Source organism: Malaya genurostris, chromosome 3 (genome assembly GCF_030247185.1).
Source record: "Malaya genurostris strain Urasoe2022 chromosome 3, Malgen_1.1, whole genome shotgun sequence".
NCBI classification, from domain to species: Eukaryota; Metazoa; Arthropoda; class Insecta; order Diptera; family Culicidae; genus Malaya; species Malaya genurostris.
In genome coordinates this window covers 97628780-97656264 of record NC_080572.1, presented here as the reverse complement: position 1 = coordinate 97656264, position 27485 = coordinate 97628780, and the positions used below count along the sequence as shown (strand labels likewise).

The 27485-nt window shown below is 38.0% G+C and overlaps 1 protein-coding gene across 2 annotated transcripts in view; it reads left to right on the top strand.

The window, feature by feature from the left end:
- The first annotated feature begins 720 nt into the window (after nt 1-720).
- Nucleotides 721-27485, top strand: part of LOC131439227 (E3 ubiquitin-protein ligase SMURF2) — a 78758-nt gene continuing 51993 nt past the window's right edge. The window contains exons 1-3 of one of the 2 annotated variants that reach the window (XM_058609992.1): nt 721-955; nt 1653-2488; nt 13404-13442. In XM_058609992.1, the coding sequence (XP_058465975.1) occupies nt 2434-2488; nt 13404-13442 (94 nt within the window). In that variant the 5' untranslated portion in view covers nt 721-955; nt 1653-2433. Of the gene's footprint in view, nt 1121-1652; nt 2489-13403; nt 13443-27485 lie in introns of both variants that reach the window. The other variant, XM_058609991.1, reaches the window with a different exon arrangement.

The window sequence follows — 27485 nt, the reverse complement described above, 5'->3', positions numbered from 1 at the left end:
ATATATATATATATATATGTATATATATATATTAGCGAATGAAATTAACTGTAAATACATATATAAGTATGTTGTTTTTATTTTGAAGGATAAACCTCTTATTTAAAATATTTCTGCTATTTCCAGATGTCCCGGGTTGGCGGTTCAATGCATAGGACGCTGGTCTTACAAGCCAGTTGTCGTATGTTCGAGCCCCGATCTGGAAGGATTCTTAGTGTCAGTAGGATTCATAGTACTAGCCATGCAATGATTCCGTACACTAAGAATGGGCTGCGAAGTCTGTTGAAACAGAAAGGCCAAATTCCACAAAAGGAATGTAATGCCAAGCATTTGACTTAGACTTGATTTCCAGATAGCTGTTGTATTATTATGAGCATAGTATCAAATACAAATACAAATTTGTATTTGATTATATTATCTTTCTACAGAGAAAGGTAAAAATACAACAGACCCCACAGATTGTGAATTATTTGTTCCATTTGTAAAACCAATGGTTTGTTTTTTTTGGGAACGCTTAAATGGATTATAATCAAACAATCTTATATCGTTTTCTCGAAATTTTGTTCGACAAACAAATGACAGTTGTCCGGCTTTAAGGAAAATGTTAGCACCGATATATATGTTACATTATGTATCAGCTGTCAGTCGACGAACGGAATCCAATTCTGATTTCAACGCCACCTTGCGGATCACGTTTATTTTTCGTATGTTCGGATAGTGCAACTTCATTCACTGTCCCGTTTATACGTAGGCAGCTTGAGGAGCTGTATGGTGTCGCGGTAGTTTCGTTTTAAATGTGAAGTGTTCATCATTCTTTGCAGTCGAGAAATATTTTTACTCCCCGAATTCGTTCGGTCAGTCATTGCGTTTTATCGGATTTGCAGTGCGTGGTAGTGCCGAAAACAGTGTTCAATTCTTTCGTTGTAATTAGTACCGATATAATCATGTGCTCGATGTAAGAAAAAGTGCCCTTTTGAGCAGAACGCAGAAAGAATCTGAAAATGTTAATTGATCTGTAGCAGATCTAGCAAATGAGTGTGAGAAGGGTGTTCGAATGAGAAAGCAACGAGACTTACACGCACACAATTGTACCCTAAATATCAGAGCAACGGTAGCTAGAGTGAGTAGGATGCAATCATTAATTTTATTCCTCGGTTGACTCTGTTGCGATCGACTACACGTCCTGTTGGACTTCGATTCAGATCCCCTTCATTTACTTCCAAAACTAGTGTCATTCCATTCAATATTTACCAGGTTACATTAAAGTAGGGTTTTTCGAATGACCTTCAGGAATCAAGCACCTAGAAAATCATTGATATTTTCGAAATTTTTTATCATTTCAATCTCTTGATTTATATAGTAGTACCTTGAATGCATATAACAAGAATATTAGCATTTTGTATATTCATAAAAATATTTTCTAACGACCATAAAATACTTGTAAGTTACTGATAATTAAAAACAAGTGAAACTTTTTCAATGTAGTTTTTGAACTCATTAGTACATATTCGAATTGACATTACAGTTTTATCAAATTCTATGAGTATCTAGCTATATTTTGAAATATTTGCGATTTGCAATCTTAGGAATACCGTACAAACTACCGATTCAAACAAACTTAATCTTTATTTTCTAATAATTACTTTTTGCAGTGAACGAAGATAGTTAGTGTCATCGTGGTAATAATTCGGACTAGCATCTTATTAATTACCTACGGTGGTTGTCAACAGTGGACAGCAGTGCAATTACCCAACATCAACAAATCACGCTGTGTTGTGTCACACGAAACTGATGTTACGAATCAGAGTTGCCATCAGTAGCCTCGCGTAGCACAACCACCCTCAAGAGTGCAGTTTAATTCCATATACGAATCGAAGAGTGTTTGTTCCCTTGCGCTTGACTGTGTTACTTTTTTATTTTAATTGTGCGAGTGTGTGGTTTAAGTCATAAATTGAGAAGAAAAATATAAGTCAGAAAGTAGTGAAGAAGTGAAAAGTGTATGGTATCGCACTTCTGGCCTCAGTTCCTAGATTCAATAGGTTAAATCTATTCCCATTAGTGCAAACGCCAATAGTATCGAAAATAACAAAGGCATCGATTATTGTGAGGTGTTAACCTTCAGTGCAGTTAACAAGCAATAGCAGCATCACCGCTAGTGGAATTAAAAAGTCGGAAAAATACATTGATGCGTACTGGTATGTGTTGTTATTGTAATACCACGACGGCATGAAATAATCGGCTGCTTGACGCATTCCGTTCTGAAGTTTTTTGGTGTACTACAAGAAAACGAAAGAACCAAGATCGGTGATAGATGAACGTGAGAGCAAACATACGGGAAATCACATAGTTGCGATAGCGGTTTCCATAAATGCAAAGTGTGATTGGGAGCTGGAGGCACCGATTTGCCACCCATTCGTTGGAACAGGAGAAAAAATGAATAAATTAGAACATACGCGCAGGAGTGGAACTCAAAAAATTCGAATCACAAGTAAGTACAGGTTAATCGATGACCGAATAGCGGCCCTTACACGATCATTAAAAGTGTCATTACTAAAAAGGAATGGCACTTTTAATGATCGTGTAAGGTCTACGAGTTCAGTAATGAAGGAATTGTGGATTTTCCATCATTACCAACATTATTTCTTCTTCTTATTTTTTTTGTGGAAGTGATGAATATCTTTAGAACTATACGCGAAAAAATGACAAAGTGTAGATTTAAATTGTTAATATTTCATTAACCTTAACGTTTCAATGGCAAATCAAATTTATTTTCAGCTAAACGAAAATAAAAATATTGCTATTGCTGGAGTAGTTACAAATACTCATCATTAATAATGAACGTGTAATGCTAAAAAGTAATGATGTACAGTAATGCAGTAATGACGAGCGTTTGAGCAGAAGTGTCATTACTTAGTAATGACACTTTTAATGATCGTGTAAGGGCCACTAATGGTACCTGAAGTTGGGTTGTTTGTTTTGAAATACATCTGCAAATCGTTTCGATGTGCCTCTCGAATCAGTTTTCAAAACTAGACTAAGAAGTTTTTTGCAAAAACTTAACTTGACGAAAAACAATGTCCCTATGTGTATCAGAATATTTTTCGGATCACGAAAATATTGGTTATCACCGCTCCATCTTAATCAATTATCAGGTATACTGGGTAGGTCTGCAGTGAGCGGACATGTTGCCAGAAAACTATTCTTAAATATTATGTCATTGTGTTGTCACATTATGAACTAATAAGAGTTGTAAAAGAAGTGTTTTTTTTCTGTATTTAATATGATTCCAACCCAGACTGAATATCGCAACAGCATTGCGACAACTCTAAACTCTAATATCAACAGGGTCCTTCCCTGGTTGCAGAGAAGAGGAAATTTCGGATCTTGGACTTTGAAGGACTTGGAAGAATGGCGACTCGTGTGATTATTCTACCAGAGTATTTATAATGTTTAGTTGATATTTGTTATTAACTAAACCGCGATTCGGGCAACATAAAAATGAGCTGCAGCATTTGATTTTTTGCAGTATGTGTTAAACAAATGTTTATAAGAGTTACGACGTTCGAGCGATGATTGTTGAATGATCGCTCAAACGTCGTAACTCCTGCTTTTTGAAACAAGTCGAAATGGTCCCGAACTGGAAGGATTCTTAGAATGAGTAGGATAATAGTACCAAGCATGCAATGATTCATGTACGCTAATAATCGTTTGCAAAATCTGTTGAAACAGAATGGTTAAATTCCACCAATGGAATGTTATACCACAATACTTTACGTTTGCTTTGAAGTGAAGCAGGTTAAAGTCAAACCCAGATGAAATACGATTAACCGTTCTCTATAGAAAGGTGATAGAATTGCTAATAAAACCGACTTTCTAACGAAGCTTCGGAAACCCACGGTGTTATATACCATTCGACTCAGCTCGACGAGATCGGAAAATGTCTGTATAGGTATGTGCACTTTTCAAAGATTTTTTTATCGCTCAATTTTCTCGAAGATGGCTTAATCGATTTCAAAAAACTTAGGTTCATTTGAAAGCTACTATTGGACCCTTGATCAAGTTCGAAGATCAAATTGCTATTGGGAGTACAAATTAGTGCGGTCCGTTTTCAAAAGATGGCTCTGGCTGCTAAGAATATAGAACAGTAACAGCTGATGTCGATAGTTCCAAGAGGTCAGACATTTGTCAATAATATTCAGTTTAATTTGATTCGAGTTGTTTTTTTTAAAGAAAAACTTATTTTTCAATGTGTGAATTATCAGCAATTTTGTGTTTACTAAGCAGCATTTGTGGGAAGTTTTAGTGTACTGTTTTAAAGAAAATAAAAGAAAAGATAGAAGTAAGACAGTGCAGCTGAAACAAATCAAATACTTGGGGATTTTAATACTGGTAATGCTCCGACTGATGATTTCTGTAGGGAATGGGTCAACGTTTCAAGCAAAAAAAACGAATGCAAACATTTGGAGACATTACTCGATGAAGATCCGAGTCAAACGCAAGAGAAGTTTGCAGAACCATTTGAAGTGACTCAACAAGCATTTTGTTGTACGGTTTAAATCCATTTGAATGATTCAAAAGCAAGGCAGTTGGGTGACTTGACATGAACTGAAACCGAGAGACATTAAAACGCGATTTTTCACTTGCGAGCAGCTGATTTAAAGGCAGCAAAGAAACACTTCATATATTTTGGCCCAACTAACAAATTTTATAGATTTAATCGATCTTAAGTAACCCATGTTGCTCAATTTGAAGCTAATCACATTAAATTATCTATTGCGGAAGGGGTTTTCAAAGATATTACAACTTTTAGTGGATATTTTTACAAAGTGGGCCAAAAAAAAATCAATCCTAAAGCGGGCTAAAATACCTCTGTAACCCTACGCTATGCCCTGTCAATTGTTGCCATCGACCACAACATGAACATCAAAGTCGAATATTCATGGTTCGAAGGTCATGTTGAGCATCTGGTGGGACCGAAAAGGTGTTGTGTACTACTGCTACAACCAGGCCTACTACTACTATAACGGGCGATCGGTATAAATAGCAATTGATGTGTTTGAGCCATCCAATATGACAAGAACGGCCGGAATACAAGCAAATACGTGATGAAGTTATTCTCCTACATGGCAACGCTCGGCCTCATGTCGCAAAAGTCGTGAAAAAATATTTGGAAACGTTCAAGTGGGACATTTTGCCACACTCGCCGTATTCTCCTGACATTGCTCCTTCTGATAACTGATTCCAACGTATGCAGCACGATCTGGCAGGTCATCGGTTTATTTCTTTCGCATTAATCGCTTCAAACTTAGAACACATCAAAAGGTAAGACATTTTCTCGATAGCGAATTCGAGAATTGCCTGAGAGGTAGGAAAAAGTCGTAATTAGCGATGGACTTCGATTAGTGTTTAAATGCTGACAATGTCTATAAAATTTGTAGGGTTAAGGCGAATACTTCCGGTTCGAGAGATGCAGTATTATATATGACGTAACTGACAAATCCCAGTGTTTTTCAATGTATCAAAATCTCAGAGGTGGAAGAGTCGATTTCGAAAGATTCGATTTAAATAGCAAGAGAAAGGCATTATCGCACCACTAGGTGGATTAGGAAGGATTTTTATTGAACCAGTAACAACACCTGTCGTACTTGCAACTTTTCGGGACCAATCAGTGACTTTAATAACTCGATAGAACGGAACAAATGAATCCTGGTAAATAACGAAAATAATAAATCTTTGTTGTATCGACTCATTTTTATGAAGGATTTCAAATAGTAAGCATGCTTGTCACGAGTCCGAGGCAGCGAAAAGCTTTCGAAACAACGTAGTTGATGTGTTGTTCAAGTATTTACTGTTCGTCGAGTGAAAACATCGGGATCTTCTAATCATGAATCCTTCAAGATCAAGATTCAAACTGAAAGGGCTCTTTTTTCGTAAACGTAACGGTCGAGTATTCCTCTGGATTTGTGGTTGTGGGATTCCTATATGTTGCGAATAACGTGGTAGATCTTGAGATCTTCTTAAAAAGATATCCGTACACGGTAAACTTGAAAACTTTGGAGTAGGTAATACCAGAGACATAACCGCGAGATTGGCGAAGGACTGCATTAGAGATGTGTATAAATAACAATTGATTTGATACCGTTTCACCGTTTAAGATTTGTAGTATTGAAAAGGACCATTCGCTTTCAAAAGATTGCGTTTGTATTTTATTCTCTCTGTGACGCTTAATGCGCTCCGTAACGGACATGGCAGACCTCGACGAATTATGCGAACTTTCGTTATCGCGCTTCTCCTTGGACTTTGCTGCAAAATACGGCCTGCTTTCACCAATCTTTTACAAAGATAAAACTATACGATTGGCTACATTTATTTTATATCTTCAAAATAACTGCTTTAAGTTCCGCCCATATTAGGTTTTTTTCAAAATTGAAGCATTGGGAAAATTTCTTCGATATGAAATTGTCATAATGTTATTTGGGGTTCATTTCTAGTCCCTAAAGGTGCCACACTGTGGAGTTTTCTTCCGCTCGGTTCATTTTTCTTGAACTCAAAGCAACTGAATGTTAGTCTTAATTGCATTCGCAGTCCGCACTGCGAACGGTTCACTATACTGTTATTTCATTAGTTTTTTTTTTTTTTCAAACGGATTATGTTTACTTCCGATTTGCATATTTTAAAGAAAAATAATTCTAATAGTCCTCTAGGAAACCCTTAGAATGGCAGACTAATTGATTTTCTGCGTCGCTAACATTTCGATGTACTTTGCTCGAATGCGAACGACCAGCAGCTGGATGATGACGCAATTGCTAATATTTTTCAATATATCATTTATCTCAATATTTCAGTGAAATAAACTATCAAATGGGAACCTCAGTTTCATCCCCGTTTACGAATAAATCAGGAGTTCCGCAGGGCAGTAATATGGGTCCCCTTTTGTTTGCACTATTTTTCAACGATGCCGCTTTGCTGCTTGGTTATGGATGCAAGCTGATCTACGCTGACGATTTGAAGCTGTACTTAGTAATTCGTAATTATGAGGACTGCGTCCATCTTCAAGAACTGCTAGATGAATTTGTCGCATGGTGTCGACGAAACCATCTTGTGATCAGCATTGCCAAATGTCAAGTAATTACATTTCACCGAATACTTCGTCCATTAATCTTCGACTACAAAATTGATGGACAAACACTTACAAGAGTTGACCGTGTTAATGACCTTGGTGTTGTATTGGATGCAAAACTCACATTTAATCAGCATCGCTCTGCTTTAATATCTAAGGCAACGAAACAACTCGGATTCGTAGCTAAAATCAGCAGAGATTTTAAGGACCCACATTGTTTGAAGGCGTTATACTGTTCCTTAGTGCGACCATTGCTGGAAAATGCCAGTTTGGTATGGAGTCCATATCAACTCGTTTGGAACTTGCGGATTGAGCGTGTTCAGAAAAGATTTATTCGGCTTGCGCTAAGAGACCTTCCCTGGCGAAATCCCTTGGATCTGCCACCGTACCCTGATCGATGTCGCCTGTTAGGTCTTGACACACTGGAACGACGAAGGAAGATTCAACAAGCTGCGTTTGTGGCGAAGATTATCAACGGCGAAATCGACTCTCCAAAAATCCTGTCTCTCATCGACTTCCGGGTTTCACAACGAACTCTACGATCAACAGGTTTGCTACAACGAAGATTCCATCGGACATCGTTTGGAGCCAACGAACCTATTGCAGCGTGTGTTCGAACTTTCTCCCTAGTTGAAAATTTATTCGATTTTGGTGAATCATCGCATAAGTTTGTTCAGAAAGTGTCGCAATCCTCGATTTTATAACTTAACTTTATATTCATTAAGACTTTTATTGTCAGATGGAACAAGCAAACAAATAAACAAATAAACAAATAAACAAAATGCTGTACGGGATTCATTTTTGGCATTCAGAGAACCAATTTGTAGAATTCTCTACAATATTAAACACTGTTCGAAACATTTTTCTCGAATGATAGTTCCGCATAGCACAAAGGTAACCAAATTATTCAAGATTTGCACTAAACTGATTATTTTTACCTTCGATTTGCAAAGAAGCAAGCTTAACAGTTCTTTAGATAACATTTAGAGCCATTAGAACGGCTAATTTTGTATAATGTTACCTATCGTTGTCCACTTTTTGTTTTCTTTTTCTCCAATGCAAACGACTACCAGCAAGAATTAGAGAAAATACTCAATTAGGGGAAAAGTTATTGAGAAATCAAATCATGAGTAATTTCGTTATACTTTTGTGTCGTGAAATTTTGAAAATGCATCCAGTTGAATATAGTAAAGAAAGACGTAGTCCTACGTCGAAATTATCTAGAATTTAGTGAAGTTTACAAGAAAATAAGAGCAAATAACCTTCTTGTTAATCTCTTCTACCCATATCTGGTTGAAAAGAATCTCAATATTTTACCCACACTCTGAGTCTGTGCATTTTCGTTGGATTCTTAGGCTGTGAACCATTTCGCGGTTAATTTTAACTTCTGGTTAAAATCTGACACTTGAGTGGTTATTTTGTGTCGAGTAGTTAAATTTAACTAAAACTCCGGCCCATTTCAAAGTTTGACGGATGGAAAGTTATTTGGGTATATTTTGCACTGGAAATAATTTTGACTAAAGAATTAATATTAGAATTTTCTTTGCAAGATTTTTTTCAGTGTCGGAAAATAACCATCGATCTGTCAAAAATAACCATGCTTTCAAGCAGGAATTACCTAAATTTTGTGCTAGGGCATATAACCGTTTTCAATATGTTTAAGTTTCGTCTTTGACTCATCAGTGACTCAGTTGATTAACGAGTGTGCTTTGTGATCCAATGATTCTCGGTTCAAGTCGCAGCGGTCGCCTTCAGTTTTTTTAAGATAATTGAAATTCGAAGACAAGATAAAACACGTCCACGCACAACAGCTGTCAAAAACTGATAAAATATCATAAATCGATCATATGAAGCCTGCGAGAATACATCAAACAAATCGAAACCCAGTGAAAAGTATATTGCTAAAAAGTTGCTAATTAGTTGGGATAATTTGTAATTTACTGCTAATTTTTTTTTTAATTTTTAGATTCATATGATGTTAACAATGCACCCCTTCTAAACAAGCTTGAAAATAAATCTAAACCTAGTGGATATGTATGATCATGATTGCTTTATAACTGCGCTGCTATATCAGCTGCGACCACCTGGATTTTCATATGTCTACAGGATGTAAGCAAGTAGTAGCAAAAGCATGTAAATACGTTGCATAGTTGTGAACCATAATACTTTGTCAAGTACGCGCTTGAACAGGCGCGTATACAAGAAGGAGAGAGGGGAGGTTAATGGTTTCAATCCCTCTCCTCAAGAAACTCAAGATGAAATTATTTGGGGATTGTCCTATATCGAGTTCGGTTTATCCCAGCGGTTACAGAAATATTGGATTATGGTTTGATGTCACTTCTGCGCGACTTGGTACGAAAACTAATGCATATTTTCCAAATCACAAATTGGGAACTGTAACTAAAGGTTGAAGCTATATAACGGTAGAGATAACTTGGGTAGAAACCTAGTTATAATGGAATTTTGATGTGAAGCACATCCTTGTTTTCTATATAGGGGCGCAAATTAGAAGCTCAAGGAAAAATACACGTGGAAATGCGATCAGGTTTTGAACACTTACAGCTCGGTCAATTTTGTATCAATAATGAATATTATTTCACCATTTGATTGGAAATATTTCTAATTTTCGATTGGAATGTATCAATGTATCACGTATTTTTAATTATATATGCGAGCAGTGTCATATTTTGTCAGCTAAAAACCCAAGACGCCATGCTGGCTTACTGGAATTCCCTTACGGAGACGATGGTTTTGAAGGAGTAAGCGATATATCAGCTGGGAAGCATCGCTCTGATTGGTCAATTGATACAAAAGCTAATCTGTAGAAAAGCACGCGAATCTATAAATATAAGCGAAATTACAACCAACGTTTCAGTATCACGTGTAACATGTCACAGGAAGGTAGCTGCTAGACAACACGATACAAAGCGTTATACAACGACTTGAAGCTTTAATTGGTTTGCTTTGATCTTGTTTCATGTGAGTTTGGATTAAATGCTTTCTTATGTCATTTTCACCTGAGAAATTTGCAAGTACCCTAGGGTAAAGACTAATTTCTACTTCAAATAAGATGAAATCGATAATTTATCGAAATCGCAGAATGGTAGTAATAGTAGAGGACTTAACGCTATAAAAATAACTGCATGCGCTATAAAAATATGTATATTTGCATATACCTATTTGCAGGTATAATCGCAGATATTTGGGCTATTGATGTAATTTCCTCAAGGCAAACATAGTGTGGGTTCGCGTGTTCGTTGTTGGTTTTCAATACCATGAGGTCTTTTTTTACGCGGGAGATACGTACCGCGTAATATCGGAAATTCGCCTAAAAAACGCGTAGCTTTGGCAATCCTCGTAAAAAAGCCGCGTAACCAACGCATATAAACATAAAAAACTGCGTGTAATAGATCAATCGAAGGAGACTCTCGTGCAATCGCGCATTCAAAAGCATGACGATTGCTTCAACTGTTTGATCGAAAATATTGGTCATTAGAAATGCCTTGTTCCACATCAATAACTTGAACAACCCCATGAGGTTGATGCTTGTAGATTTTTTTTAAATTTTCAAAAAGTGACAGGTTTAGCCCCGGTTTCCCCTATAATGATAAAAATTCTTTCTTTTCTAACTTGGGTAAAAACCTTGCCCAGGTTGGCGGTTCAATGCATAGGGTGCTGGTATTACAAGCCAGTGGTCGTATGTTCGAGTCCTGACCTGGAACGATTCTTAGTGTCAGTAGGATCGTAGTACTAGTCATGCAATGATCCTGTACGCTAAAAATCGGCTGCGAAGTCTGTTGAAACAGAAAGGCCAAATTCCACAAAAAGAATGTAACGCCAAGACTTTGATTTGGGTAAAAACCTAGTTGTAATGGATGTTTTTTTTTTTTTCAATTTTCAAAAAGTGTAGGCTCAGTCCCGGTCTCCCTATATTATCTTTCCTTTCGATAATTACCATACCTATGTACATAGTGAAGCACTCAAAAATATTAAAAAAATATTGAGCAACCAATTCAAAATTACCATAACTAATTAACAACTAATAAGCAACAAATTTTCCACTGGGATTCGATTTTTTTTTCATAAATACGTTCATTTTCTAGGCAATATACATAAGTTTTTCTTCGGCCTGGCATTCACAATACATAGTACTTTGAACCTAATACATTTCGAATATCATATTAGTATGTTGGTATTCATTAGTTAATCTAAACACTGTTTTTATCAAGCGAGTTGATATTATAAATCACATTAATTGAAATACATTTATTTTGTACATAATCTTATAACTATTTCAGGTTTGTTTGTATCAGTTCATCACTTTTATTTAATATAAGATAGCTGGCTATTGGTTGAACTCATGGAAGAGAAAACAGTCTAACATAAAATGAAATTTAAATTGGAACTCCAATGGACTTATTGAAATAATAAAGAAGTTTCATGTAAGGAACGTCACGACAAGCAAGAATGTCGCGACCCAGATCATTTTTATCCCAAGAAGCTTGCCAGCTGGCAATATTCTATAGCTCGAATTCGTTGAAAGCAATCGGTCTCTCATAAATTTCACCCTCAATAGCACCACGTTTGGCTAAAATATCGGCTCTTTCATTGCCTGGAATGGAACAATGAGCCGGGATCCAAACTACTGTGATTCGATAATTATTGTTCAATATGTCGTTCAGGCACTGTTTTAAGAAAAACGGTTCATTTTTGCCAGCAGCGTTTGAACGAATGGCTTCAATTGCACTCAGACTATCTGTGAAGAGAAAATAATGGTTTGGAGATAATGTGATGATTACACTCAAACTATAATGAACTGCTGCTAACTCTGCTATATAAACAGATGCAGGTTCTTGAAGCCTAAACGAGACCGAAACATTATTGTTGAATATACCAAACCCAGTAGCCTCTTCAATTCGTGATCCGTCCGTGTAAAATATTTTCTCAGAGTCAATATGCCTGAACTTACTTGTAAATATTTTTGAGATTTCTAACGAGCGTAGGTGTTCCGGGATTCCACGCACTTCGCGCTGCATGGATGTGTCGAAAAATAAAGTTGAGTCAGGGACATTTATGAGGATGTCACGGATAGGAATATATCTTGAAAGGTTGATATTCTGTGACATATGGTTAAAATATACTGTCATGAATCTTGTTTGAGATTTGATCTAATATGAGAGTTTTCTAATTTGATAATATGAGAGTTTGCAGCGGAACGCTGGGATTCGATTTGCTTTCAAGCTTATTTAGGAAGGGTGCTTCGTTATCTTCATATAGACTTAGCAAAGCACTCAAAAATATTCAAAATAAAATTGAGCAACAAGTTCAAAACTATCGTAACTAATTAGCAACTAAGAAGCAACCTATTTGCGTTATCATCGGCGAGAGGTGCCTCGCAAAGTTCATATTCATGGAAACCGGATCCGGACAAAATTCAACACCTGCGTATGGGAACATAATACTTTTCATTTGAACCTAAATTTGAGAAAATCGGTCCAGCCGTATCTAAGTAAAAGGAATGATTTTCAGATCACTTTTTCAGTTATTTCCGGAACGGGGAACGAAGATTCGGTATGTCCAAAATCAATGTGTTCGGTTATCAACTAACCAAATTTATTCAATTAAAGAATCATACGGCTAGGTGAAAGTATTTTGTTCAATTTTTCCTTTGCCATGTATGAAAACACACGCCCCTAAAAATAAAATTTTTATACCTATTAGCCTGTAATTCCGGAACCGGAAGTCGTATCCGGATGAAATTTTAACAGGGTTCTATGGGATTGTAATATCCTTAATTTGATCCTAAGCTTGTGAGAATTGGTTGAGCGGTCACCGAGAAAACCGAGTGCACTTTTTCTCATTTTTTCAACATTTTACCCCGTTACTCTCGAACTGAAAGTTTGATCCGGATAAAATTCAATGGCAGACTGTGGAATCGAAAGTCCTTTCATTGGAATCTAAGTTTGTAAAATGGGTGCTGCCATCTTTGAGAAAATCGAGTGTACTTCTTAGTTACATACACACATACACGCTAAGACACACACACACACACACACACACACACACACACACATACACACACACATACACACACACACACACACACACATTTTGCGTTTTCGCCGAACTGAGTCTGATAGTATTTGACATCCGGCCTAGGTTTAAAAGTCGGTTTTCACAGTGATTGCATAGTCAAGAGAAAAGTAAAAATAATTAAAACATACTGAACTCTGTACATATTACAATAAATAACTAATGATTGTTTTTTTTTATCTTTTTTCAGTTCTATGCGCCCGTCACTTGGCTCGGAAGGATTATTTTCGTAAGTGAAACATTTTTTATTTCTCAAATGCGGTAAAATAGTGTCAAAGCCACTGCTGGTTTGGTTATTTTTAACATTTCCCAATCGTAAACAAGTAGTTGTGATTATATATTAAGAACGTACTCAACATCACCCAATATTTCACAGCTCATACCCGCCTACCTGATGCGAATCAGTAGCATTTCCATTAATCAAAGTCTTGTTAAATCGTAGGATAGGATACCATTATCTGGTGCGGTTCGCCCTGATATCGTTGAAAATGGAATACATTCCAATTGGTGTCGCAACTTTCTGCCACCTTCACCAGTATTTTCTTTTGTTTTATGAACGAAACCTCAATCAACGCATCGTACCAACGTTGTCTGTTTTTGTCTGCATCTGTCCAATAAACGTGCTGATGCCTTTAAAGATCATCGAATGGAAGCTCTCGAATCCTTTGTTAGTCTAGGCGGCGGAACGTGAGTCCTCAGTGAATTGATTGAACCGAACCTGCTTAGAGATAAAAAAAAACAGTAACTGTATTTAATGCAGTGGATATGCAGAACCAGAAAAATGCAATTTTCACTCCGGCTACGTTTGCAAAATAGCTACTTTCGCACAGTTTGCAACTTCAAGAGACCAATACCAGGCCACAAGTGCAAAAGACGGGAGCAATGATTGGGTACTAAGTAATGTGCTGTGCATTGGAATGGAGAAAAACATGGAACAATGAAAAACGAGAACCGACTATGCTTGCAAAGACACGGGTGTCTCTCAGACAAGTCATCCAGGGAGCGGTACGAGCCAGCATCTGTGCCATTTTCCATAAATGCTCAACAATTGCCTTTTCTTCGTTTTGGTGGAACAGTTTTTTTTCTAGTGATCCAACTCGATGCACGGCTCTGTTGTCTTGCGATCAAACGTGCATAGGCTTGCGAGTAGAAAGTCAAAAATTTTATTATGAATCAGACGATGAATTGTATTGAGAATTCGATAAAAAGTTACAATTTGATAAATAAAAACATTCCCTAATTCATAAACGTTTGATACGTTCATTGCCGATATGAGTCAAGGCTATTTCCGGACGACATGTTGCCTGTTCTCCTCTCCGATCCCGCTAGGCCCGACTGCAAACCTTAATCTTGTTTGTGAATGCTTTTTGCACAGCTTCGGCGTCGGTCTGGCGGTACACTTAGCGCCATCAAATTTTTATCTATCAATCGAAGTGATGAGTGATCCGCCACGGAATGCAATTACATGCCACCGAAGACAGAAATAGTACGCGGCGCCACCAAACGGTTCCGTACAATCGACAACACCCGCCACACCAATGACCGAGGTCTTCTTCTGTTGTGCCTTCGATTCTCAATAATGTCTCCAACGAATCATTGCCCCATTGCCTACCCAACAATTAAGTTGATATCAGCCAATGGGTTCTGTCTTCCCCCCGAAAAAAAGAAAACATTTCCACCGCCGAATAGGATTTTTGTTTTGCAACTGGCGACCACGATGGCATCAGTCGTTGCTGGGGACGCCACTTTGTTTTATTTCGTCTCGCCAGCAGACTTCTCGTCTGTCGCAGTCGGTCTGCCGGTCGGTCGGCATATTGGCAAGTGTCGCGTCTAACCGGAATGAAGAAAAACAACCCTCTAGAGAAAAACGGTGTCTCAGAGACAGCACATTTCTGTATAGCGTTACTCAAATATATTACTACTAATTATTACGCTTATCTATTTTGTTTCCGCTAAGAAATGGACTGTTTTCGGATACATCATTACGTTTTCGAATTACGAAGTATCGTTGTTTTGTGTGTAGTTCCAACTTTTCTAACTTCAATTGCAGGAAATACCACTAGTTCAGAGGAACACGAATGCTTTGTACAGGGTCCGCCATGTAACTTTTTTTTAAACATTCTATAAAACACAAACGGTTCATCCGATTTCAAAATTTATTTTTTCATATTAAAGTACAATTCTTCCGGTTAATTGTGGAATATAATTTCATTCAAATGGCTGCCTCGGCTGGCCTTGCAGTACGCCATACGGTCGGTCCAGTTTTTTAGTACATTTTCGATTGTATGCAGCTTTATTTCAGCTATGGCTGCACGGCTTGAATTGTCTCTGGCTTGTCCACATAATACTTATCTTTGACAGCCCCTCAAAGATAATAGTCTAACGGCGTCAAATTACAGCTCCGAGGCGGCCAAACGACATCCGAATTTCGACAGATAATTCGATCTTCGAAGACTGTGCGCAGAAGATCGATCGTAGCGTTGGCTTCGTGGCACGGAGCGCCGTCTTGCTGGAACCAAATGGTGTCAAAGTCTTCCTCTTCAAGTAACCGGAAGAACCAATCGCTAATCATGGCGCGGTAGCGCTCGCCATTGACCGTGGCGGCGGCTCCTGCCTCATATTCGAAGAAAAATGGCCCAATGATGCCGCCAGACCAAAATCCGCACCAAACCGTCACTCTCTGAGGATGCATCGGCTTCTCCATGATAACGTGCGGGTTTTCCGTCCTCCTGATGCAACAATTCTGCTTATTAACATACCCGCCGAGATGAAAATGTGTCTCATCCGAGAAGATTATTTTTTTGGCACACATTCCGCAACATTAGCATGATTTTCAAAGTAAAACTGCACTATTTTCACGCGTTCCTCAAGATTATACACAACCATTTTCGATCAGCGGAAGGATAAAACTAAGTTTCTGTCAAATCAGAAGTGACATTAAGGTTACCAATGTCGACATAACCACTAGTTCAAAAAAAAAGTTAAACGGCGGACCCTGTACATTTAATCGGCTTCAATCGAAAAAGTTTGAAGATGACGAATTGCCAATAAATGGTGGCGAAGCAGTTGAATGTCCCTCGGCAAGCTGTTTCCAATCACCTGAAAGCTATGGGAAAAAGGGTTGGTAAATGGGATCCACACAAACTGAACGAACGACAGATGGAAACGCGAAAAACTCAGAAAGAGTTGTTCGCATCAAACTATAACGGACGACAAAAAATGGGTATATTCCGCTACCGGCAATATAAATAAATAATCAATTTGAACAACGTCCATATCGAAAAACGGCCAGAATGGACTCGAAGACACGGCAAAGTCATTCTGCAGCAAACCAACGCTCCACCACATTCATCCAAAGTGGTCTCGTGTAACAATTTCTTAACTTGTTTAGGAAATTTCTATTGCACCCGCTAGATTCACCAGATGTGGCACCTCCTAATTATCATCTCTTTTCATCGATGGAATGAGACAAGCACAGGCTGAGTAAAATTTCCAAACTCTCGAGGATGTACGGAAATGGCTCGATTAATGGGTGTCAAAGATTTCGAGATGGTATCAGACGCGTATCCAGAAAATTTTTTCGGTGGGTGTTTCAGACCATGTTATTCATTTTCCGTACAAATTGACATTTTTCTTCGTCCTGAAATACTCCTCTACACCGTTCCGTTGTATGGTAGTATAAAAAGATATTCCGGGAAGCTGCTGAAAGTCTTCCTGTACATAAGTTTTATCGTTCATTATCACGCAGAAGAACTTCGTCAAATACTCGTGATACTACTTGGGAGCCCGGATTTTGGCCGTTACTTTCTGTTTATCATTACGATTCGGTATAGTTATCAAGTTGGAGACTTGCTGTTGTCAATCGTGTGTCGAAAGATTTAGGAATGTTATGGACAGTGTTTGCAGGAAAACCAAGCTTTTTTGCAAGTTTTCTTACTGACAAAACGGGTTGTTTTTTTACCGCTCAATTGTATCAGATTTGGATGAACCTTTTTTGACAGGACTAGGCTTGTTTGTAAGTTATTATTGAATTGTGGATCTAGTTCAAAAATCAATTGGCTGTGATTTATGTTTCCGACAAAACGTGTTTTTTCTACTGCTCAATTTCTCGGAGATAAAAGAATCGATTTCGTAAGACTTAAACTCGTTTGAAAGCTCAAAGTTACCAAACTCACTTCAGTTATACCGATCCTTGGTTTCAGATTCTCGGAGTTTTTTAGTCGATATGGTTAAATGATTGAGCTAATTCGAGTCACAATTTAACATAACACTTTGAGGAATAATTTAACCCGAAAACCCAACTATTCATTACCTAAAATGAAAGAATCACAGAAGGTTCACACAAATCTGGTAATGAAATCAGGAAAATAATTTCATCTGTGGGAACTCCTACCTACAAAATCTCCAAATGCAAGTTGAAGAATTCAAATCGATGCCAAAAAGAAAATTGTTAGAACAGTTTGCAATACACAAAGGCTCGCTAATGACTTCAGAACTCTGGTGAAATCGAAGCAGACGAAATAATGGTGTCTTTGACGTAACCGCTTTAATTCCAAATGTTCCCATTAAGACTCAATCAAAACCCTCTAGTAGATTGGTTATTACAACCAAATAACAATACCTAGTTCGGCATCGAAACGATAAATTTGATCAGTATCTAACGAGGAAAACAGATTGACAACCGAATGCAACTATTTAATGAAAACCTCGAAAATGTTACCGCAGAGATACAGGAAATTGTTTTGCCAATTAAACTACCCTGTATATGAAAACACATGAGGAGATAGCCTAATTGACTAGAAGACCCAAGCATGCTTCGTTTCAGTTGGTCGCCACAGCATTCAATTATAGTCCCTATCTCAATCGAAACCCATCCAGCAGAAAACAAACGCACTCCGCATCACAAGTCTATCTTCACTTTGGGCGTTTTTTTCGTCAGGTTCTGATTTGAGATTTGTTTTTGTCTCTTTTGCTGCCTTTGGGAACATCATCATTTTCGAATGGATGTTAATTATATTTTGTTTAAGGGAGAATTTTACAAACAGTTGAAGAGTTGGAAAAATTTTATTGAAACAGGGTTTGTTACCAAATTGCTAATAGAGATACGTCGTTGATATTTTCTGCATCACTATTAACATCAAAATATAAAATTCACGTAGGAAAAAGATAGATTACCTTTCCAAGATGTTATTGTCATTAGAAAATCTAAAATTTTGATTTTTGAAATATACAGAAAGTCAACCAATACAAAGACCGTTTTTCTTGGGCAAAATAATACAGTACCTGAATGATATATTGTATAACAATTATCAAATCACTATAGTCTGGGCAATGCAAGAGCCGATAATTTAGCCAGATGTGGTGCTCTTAAGGGTGAAATTTATGAGCGATCGATTGCTTTCAACGAATACTATAGCGCGTATTGCCAAAGAATACTTGCCAGCTGGCAAGCTTCTTGGGATAAAGATGATCTGGGTTGGTGGATGCACTCAATTGTTCCTAAAATAGCACAATTTTGATCTTCACAATTTTATTTGTATGAGGAGCAGGGAAAAGCTCGATGGAGATGAAATATAGCCATCTCTCTCTCCAGCAGGCATCAAACCTCGTCATCTTTTGAATCAACAGATTACAATGATCCAACAGATACATTTTCGTTTAAAACTATTAAAGCTAAACCACCTATACTCATTCAGTAATAGCCGTTCAACCGAGAAGGTTGTGTATAGAAGCGTACAGTTTAATAACGCTGGTTGGTTTACACGCGTTAAATACAACAACGGTTGAACTACAGGTAGAGACCTGTTGGCAGCAGCCGTTAAAACGTATAGTCGTGCTGCATAAGAGAGCCCTAGTGCTGGGCCAAGCTGGTGAAGGAAACAACAAAGGGCGTTTCCCAAACTCTACCCAGGCCGCAATATACAGCCACAAGTGCTGAGCAGGAGAGTGCAAAGGCACATCGAAGAGGAAGAGTGCAAAGGCACATAGAAGCAGGAGAGTGCAAAGGCACACCGGTGCGAAGGCACTTCGGTGCAGAAGCATATCGGTGCGGAGCACTAGGAAGAAGGAGACAAGACAACTCGGTCTTTCCACTGCCATACAACACGCAGGTATACACCGGTGACCTGCGCTGGTTACAGCTGGCGAAGACGAAAGTAAATCGGAATTCGAGTGGTGCTGGATGTCAGGTAGCAGTAGCATCACATCATATTCTATCGCTACAGTGAGCTTCAGCATTGTATCAACGCCCAGATACATCCAACAAGAACATCTAGAGCAACGAGGATCTACACGGCAGTGCAACGGAGATAGACAACAATTTCAAGGTAGAAGTTTTTTCTTTTCCTTTTGATTGAGTACTGTGTAGTGTTGGTTTCAAATTTTATTTTAAAGTTTGGTTGAAAATTTTAATGTAATGGATGAATCCATGGACGTAAATCCTAGCATGAATCCGATACCCCCACGAACGAAAAAATATCAGGAGAGCTCTTCTGGGCCTTGGATAGTCTTTTTAGACGTATATCAAAGCCATTAAACATTTTACAAATTAATAAAAGTTTGACATCACGATACTCTTCAATCAAAGAGATCATAAAAGTAAATAACGATAAAATTCGTGTTGTGGTAAATAATTTGAAACACGCGAATGATATTGTCTCTTCGGAACATTTCAATAAAGAGTATAAAGTTTACATACCCTCCAAAGATGTCGAAATTGACGGTGTTGTTACCGAAGCGAGTCTTTCGGTAGATGATTTACTCAAGCATGGTGTTGGTCGTTTCAAGAACTCTATGCTTGAGGGTGTGAAAATACTGGAGTGCAAACAACTGTACTCAGTAGTTCATGAAGAGGAAAAAAAAGTTTATCGCCCATCAGACTCGTTTCGAGTGACATTTGCCGGGTCTGCGTTGCCGTCCCATGTCTATGTCGATAAAATTCGCCTCCCTGTTCGGCTTTTTGTTCCAAATGTAATGAATTGTACGAACTGCAAAAAATTCGGCCACACAGCTACTTACTGTAGTAATAAACCAAAATGTATTAAGTGTTAAGGGCCTCATAAAGATAATGATTGCAACAAGGAAATTGAAAAATGTATTTATTGTGGGAATAGTCCTCATGATGATATTTCAGTATGCACTGCATTTAAAGTGCACAAAGACAAAATTAAGCTTTCTTTAAAAGCACGGTCTAAGCGCACATATGCAGAAATGCTTAAAACGGTCATTGATGTCCCCCCTTTGGAAACCGAAAACGGGTTTTCAAATCTAGAGGAACCAGAGGACTCTGACTCTGACGAAAATAGTGAAGGTAATTCGTTTATCACTACCCAAGGGTCAGTTAAGAGAAAGAAGTCTTCCTCCAAATTACCAAAAAAGACACCTAAAATTTCATCTTCAAAAAAAGATCCCCGTGTTAAACAAAAAAAGTTAAAACCAAAGACTGTGCCTCCTGGTTTGTCAAATTCACAAACCAATCCAGGATCTAGTACAGAAAAAGATAATAATCCAGTGGGCTCCATTTCACAGCCACCAACAGGATTACTGAAGTTTTCGGAAATTGTTGAATGGATTTTCTCAGCATTCAATATATCTGAACCCTTAAAGACCCTCATAATGGCATTCCTTCCAATAGCTAGAAATTTTTTGAAGCAGTTATCAGCTCAATGGCCAATTGTCTCAGGTTTTGTATCTTTTGATGGATAATTTATCACCCGCCGCAAATGATACAATCACTGTCCTGCAGTGGAATTGTCGAAGCATCATGCCAAAACTTGATTCATTTAAAATTTTATTGCATAGTCAAAAATGTGATGTATTTGCTTTATGCGAAACATGGCTTACTTCAAACATAGCTTTAAATTTTAATGATTTTAACATTATACGTCTCGATAGAGACTCTCCGTATGGTGGAGTGCTTTTGGGAATTAAGAAATGCTGTTCCTTTTATAGATTAAACATCCCTTCAACTTCTAGTATAGAAGTTGTTGCTTGCCAAATAAACATTAAAGGCAAAGATATTTGCATAGCTTCGGTTTATATTCCTCCAAAAGCACAAGTTGGACAGCGACAGCTTAATGAAATGGTTGAAGCCCTTCCTGCTCCACGATTGATTCTGGGGGATTTAAATTCGCACGGAATGATGTGGGGTTCCGTTTACAATGATAGCAGATCATCTTTAATACAAAACATTTGTGACAATTTTAGCATGACGGTATTAAATATGGGTAGCATGACACGGATCCCAAGACCTCCGGCACGCCCAAGTGCATTAGATCTATCTCTTTGCTCAACATCAATTCGACTAGATTGCACCTGGAAAATACTGCCTGATTTACACGGTAGCGATCATTTACCAATCATCATCTCAATTAGCAGTAGCAATTGCATTGCTACTTCAGCTAGTATTCCATATGATTTGACAAAAAATATCGACTGGATTAAATACCAAAGTAGGATCTCTAGTATTTTGAATTCAATGGAAGAGCTCCCTCCACTTGAAGAATATGACTTCCTCATTTGTTCGATTCTGGAGGCAGCAGAACAATCCCAAACTAAACGCTTTCCTGGGCCAACGACTAACAGAAGGCCTCCCAACCCCTGGTGGGACAAAGAGTGCTCAGAGGCTAAACTCGCAAAACAAAATGCTTGCAAGACGTTTCTAAAACGGGGAGGAGGAACTCCTCAGAATTTTGAAAAACTTATGGTTTTAGAAACCAAGTACAAGAGCATACTTCGAGCCAAAAAATGTAGCTATTGGAGACATTTTGTCGAAGGTTTGTCAAGAGATACCTCAATGAGCACTCTTTGGAACACGGCCAGACGAATGAGGAATCGTAACGTGAGCAATGAGAGTGATGAATACTCGAACCGATGGATATTTGACTTTGCTAGGAAAGTTTGCCCAGATTCTGTTCCTACGCAGAGCATTATACGGGAATCTCCTCCAAACAATGGTTTTATTAATAACCCATTTTCAATGATGGAATTTTCTATAGCACTCTTGTCTTGTAACAATAACGCTCCAGGGTTGGACAGAATTAAATTCAACTTGGTGAAGAATCTGCCCAACCTCGCAAAAAGACGTTTGTTGGAATTGTTCAACAAGTTTCTTGAGCAAAATATTGTTCCACCTGACTGGAGACAAGTGAAAGTTATCGCCATTCAAAAACCGGGGAAACCAGCTTCCAATCACAACTCATATAGACCCATTGCGATGTTGTCCTGCATCAGAAAATTGTTCGAAAAAATTATTCTACGACGTCTCGACACTTGGGTCGAGACGAACGGTTTGTTGTCAGATACTCAGTTTGGCTTCCGTAGAAATAAAGGGACGAATGATTGCCTTGCATTACTTTCGTCTGACATCCAAATTGCCTTCGCTCAAAAGCAACAAATGGCATCTGTATTTTTAGACATTAAAGGAGCATTTGATTCAGTTTCCATTGATGTTCTTTCAGACAAGCTTCACCAAAATGGACTCCCAGCGGTTATAAATAATTATTTGCACAACCTTTTGTCAGAGAAACGCATGCATTTTTCACATGGCGATTTGGCAACACTCAGAAATAGTTACATGGGTCTCCCGCAAGGCTCATGCCTCAGTCCGCTCCTCTATAATTTTTACGTGAATGACATTGACAGCTGTCTAGTAACCCCATGTACACTAAGACAATTGGCAGATGATGGCGTGGTTTCAGTTACTGGACCCAAAGCTATTGATCTGCATAAACCATTGCAAGATACCTTAGATAACTTGTCCGATTGGGCTGTATCGAATTCTCTGCGGAGAAAACAGAGTTAGTCGTCTTTTCAAGAAAGCATGATCCCGCGCAGCTTCAGCTCCATATGATGGGAAGAATGATCCAACAGGTTTTAACTTTTAAATACCTCGGGGTGTGGTTCGATTCCAAATGCACGTGGGGAGGACACATTAGGTTTCTGATAACAAAATGCCAACAAAGAGTAAATTTTCTTCGAACAATAACAGGATCTTGGTGGGGTGCTCATCCGGAAGATCTAATAAAATTGTATCAGACAACGATACTTTCAGTGATGGAATATGGATGCGTTTGCTTTCGTTCCGCTGCAAACTCTCATATTATCAAACTGGAGCGAATTCAATATCGTTGTTTGCGAATTGCTTTAGGGTGCATGCATTCGGCACATACAATGAGTCTCGAAGTTCTGGCGGGAGTTCTTCCATTAAAAGATCGATTTTGGGAGCTTTCATCACGCCTGCTAATAAGATGTGAGGTTCTGAATCCCATGGTAATTAATAATTTCGAACGACTAGTCGAGCTTCGATCTCAAACAAAATTCATGACAGTATATTTTAACCATATGTCACAGGAAATCAACCCTTCAAGATATATTCCTATCCGTGTCAGCCTCCTAAATGTCCCTGACTCAACTTTATTTTTCGATACATCCATGCAGCGCGGAGTGCGTGGAATCCCGGATCATCTACGTTCGACGGAAATCCCAAAAATATTTTCAAGTAAGTTCAGGCATATTGACTCTGAGAAAATGTTTTATACGGACGGATCGCGAATTGAAGAAGCGACAGGGTTTGGTATGTTCAACAATAATGTTTCGGCCTCATTTAGGCTTCAAGAACCTGCATCTGTTTATATAGCAGAGCTAGCAGCAGTTCATTATAGTTTGAGTGTAATCGTCACATTAATTCCAAACCATTATTTCCTCTTCACAGATAGTCTGAGTGCAATTGAAGCCATTCGCTCAAACATGACTGGCAAGACTGAACCGTTTTTCCTGGGCAAAATAAAACAGTGCCTGAACGACATATTGAACAATAATTATCTAATCACTATAGTCTGGGTCCCGGCTCATTGCTCCATTCCTGGCAATGAAAGAGCCGATATTTTAGCCAAACGTGGTGCTATTGAGGGTGAAATTTATGAGCGACCGATTGCTTTCAACGAATTCTATAGCTCGTCTCGCCAAAGAACACTTGCCAGCTGGCAAGCATCTTGGGATAGAGATGATCTGGGTCGGTGGATGCACTCAATTATTCCGAAAATATCGACAAAGGCATGGTTCAGGGGACTGGATGTGAGTAGAGATTTCATTCGTGTGATGTCCAGACTCATGTCCAATCACTACACGTTAGATGCACATCTCCTTCGAATTGGGCTCTCCGAGACTAATCATTGTGCTTGTGGCGAAGGTTATCGAGATATTGATCATGTCGTTTGGACATGCGTGGAGTATCGTGATGTCAGATCTCAACTAATAAATTCTTTGCGTACCCAAGGTAGACTATCCAATATCCCAGTTCGAGACATTCTTGCTTGTCGTGACCTTTCATACATGAAACTTATTTATCATTTCATAAAGAAAACTGGAGTTTCAATTTAATAAAGGCCCCTTTCAAGACTTAGTTCTGATCCCAGCTGCGTCCATGAGTTCAACCAATAGCTAAATTAGAATAAAAATAATGTAATGATACAAACAAACTCGAAACAGTTTATGAAATTATTAACAAAATGTCTGAAAATAACAGCTTATTTTATAATTTATAGAAGTTAATCGTTTGGTTCAAATAATATTTCCGAGTAGATTTCATAATTAATGACGAGTTACCTAAGATGATATTTAAGTAATAAGAGAATATGTTTTAATAAATGCAAAACGTTGTGACTATGTTAGAATTAAATTAGGATAAGAATATTATGTAAAAGTGATGCTACGGCGAAGAAAAACTTATGTAAACTGCCTTAAGAAATAAATGTATTTAGGAAAAAAAACCACCTATACTATAACTAGTTGATGACACAGTATTACAGCATTACGGAGCAGCTTCCTTGAAAGGTGAGATAAAAGAGAAAAGTTCAGGGGATAAAAGAGAAAAAGGTTCAGGGGATCTCATTTGTGTGATTTCCAGGCTCATGTCCAACCATTAGACGCACATCTCCTCCGTATCGGACTTCCCGAGGCTAATTATGGTTGTGGCGAAGGTTATCGCGATATTGGTCATGTTTGGTCAAGAGTTGCACGTGTACTTTAAGAATAAAGATCCGTTTTATCGGAAAAAGTAAGGAATTGCGAATGTCTGTTAAAACGGTTGGAAAAATGCTTGGTTGAAATGGGAACTGAACACGTCAGTTCGCGATGTGGCTAAAAAGCTGCATGTTAGCGAGACTTTTGTGCAGAATTCCTACGTACGTTTAAGATTCAGAAGTCCTCGAAGTGTGACGAGAAACAGAACACGGCCACAAAAAGCCGTAATCGGAAGTTGTACGACCAGAAGTTAACGAAACCGCACTGCTGCGTAATGGATGACGAGACATATGCGAAGACGGACTTCTACCAAATTTCAGGGAAGCTGTGTGTTTACGCGAACCTGCTTACACAGAAGATAACCTTCACCAAGAAATTCTGGATTTGACAAGCGAAGTGTACTAGAGGAGAGCGGAGCACATCTTTCGTTGCACTATGACTGAACAGACGTATTTGGAGGAGTATCTCCAAAAGCGGCTTCTTCCTCTCCTAAAGGTTCACGACGATTGGACGTTTTTATAGTCGGATTTGGCATCGTGTCACTACACGAAGGATGTCCCGAGTGGTAAACGGCGAATGATATCGATTTGGTACCGAAAGATCTGAACCCCCAAAACACTCTGAAACTGCGCCCAATAAAAAAATACTGGATCATTATGAAGGAGCACCTAACCTAAATAAGTAAAGAATGTAGAAAAAATTGAGAGACTGTCGATTCAGAAGTCGTGCAGAATCTTATGGATGGGAATAAAACCAAGATTCACTAAGTTCCATGAACAATAGGGTACTTTTTATATAAAAGTGCACCTTCAAACCCTCCCCAACCCTAATCCTCGATCCCCCTCAATCCCTAGAATGGTTCCTGCGCACGGGCCTGGTTCCAAAACATCGCACAGTGGTTCGAATCAATAAAAACGGGGACATAAATCAGTAGCTGCAAAACCGTTCTTTTATGGCATATAGTTGCTTTTAAGAAATTATTTACAAATATATAACACGTAATTTGATTCTATCCCTACTTGTTCATGGCCTACTTTGATAAAAAATATAACCATAAGTTTTTTTTCTGAAAAGAAAGAAATTTTTTTTCTTCTACAAAGTCTTAGAACTGTTGAAAATAATTTACTTTGTCAAATATACCAAAAGTCTAGGTCGCACCGTTTCGGATATACAAAGCGTTTTCGTGGCAACCCCCTTAAAATCAGTTTTTTATTCATAACTTGTTCCGAATTATTTTGTTATGCATACTTTGTTTGGAATAATTGTAGAAAATTAAAAATCCCATATTTTTGTTTAGGGTAGTGCATAGGTTTGTTGTTTCCTGGAAAAGTTGTATAACATTTTTCCTTTTTTTTACCTATGATAAAACCTTACACCGAAGCGAAATATGCAACTTTATACAGCTGATTTTTACAAAATTTATAGGAAAAGATATGCTCAATACTATAAAAAAAATCTAAGTGGAACTCGATGGAACTTTTTTTAGGCCTTTTCAAAGTTAGTTTTAGTTATTGAATTATGACAACCCCCTTAAAACTAGTTTTCGAATCATAACTTGTTTCAAGTTAGTTTTTTATACATACTTTGTTTGGAATAATTGTAGAAAATATAAAATCCCATAATTTTGTAGAAGGTAATGCATAGGTTAATTTTTTTTTCTGGAAAAGTGATACATTATTCTACCTATTTTTACCTAGGAAACCTTGTACTGGAGCGAAATATGCAACTTAATGCAGCAAACTTTTACAATACTTATAGGAAAATATATTCCGAATCCAATTTATTTTCCAATGAGAATATCCTGAGTAATATTCGTGTGCCTCATTTTCACTATGGCCATGCTGAAACCATGCATGATTAAGAAACGGAAGGCTTCACGCGTATACTACTTCTGTAACTCACTTTTGCAGTGAGCGTAGAGATGAACAATTCGCTCCTGAGCTATTCCAGTGAATCGAATCTTTAAAGTGAGCTGATAGCTCACAGCTCTTTTTACAAGAACCGCAGCTCACCAGTTCACAGCAACTGGTAAGCAGGGATGTCAGGTTCACATATTATTCTGTGTTTCACAGATTTTCAACCTTTTGCACAGATTTAAAAAATGGTACAGATTTCCGAAAATGGTCACAGATTTACACATAACAGTTTGGCTGAAAAGTTCGTATCGTTTAAAAGAAACACACATTTTTTTGCCAAAATTCGTTTTTATTATTCAACATAATTGCCATCAGAGGCGATACAGCGATTATAG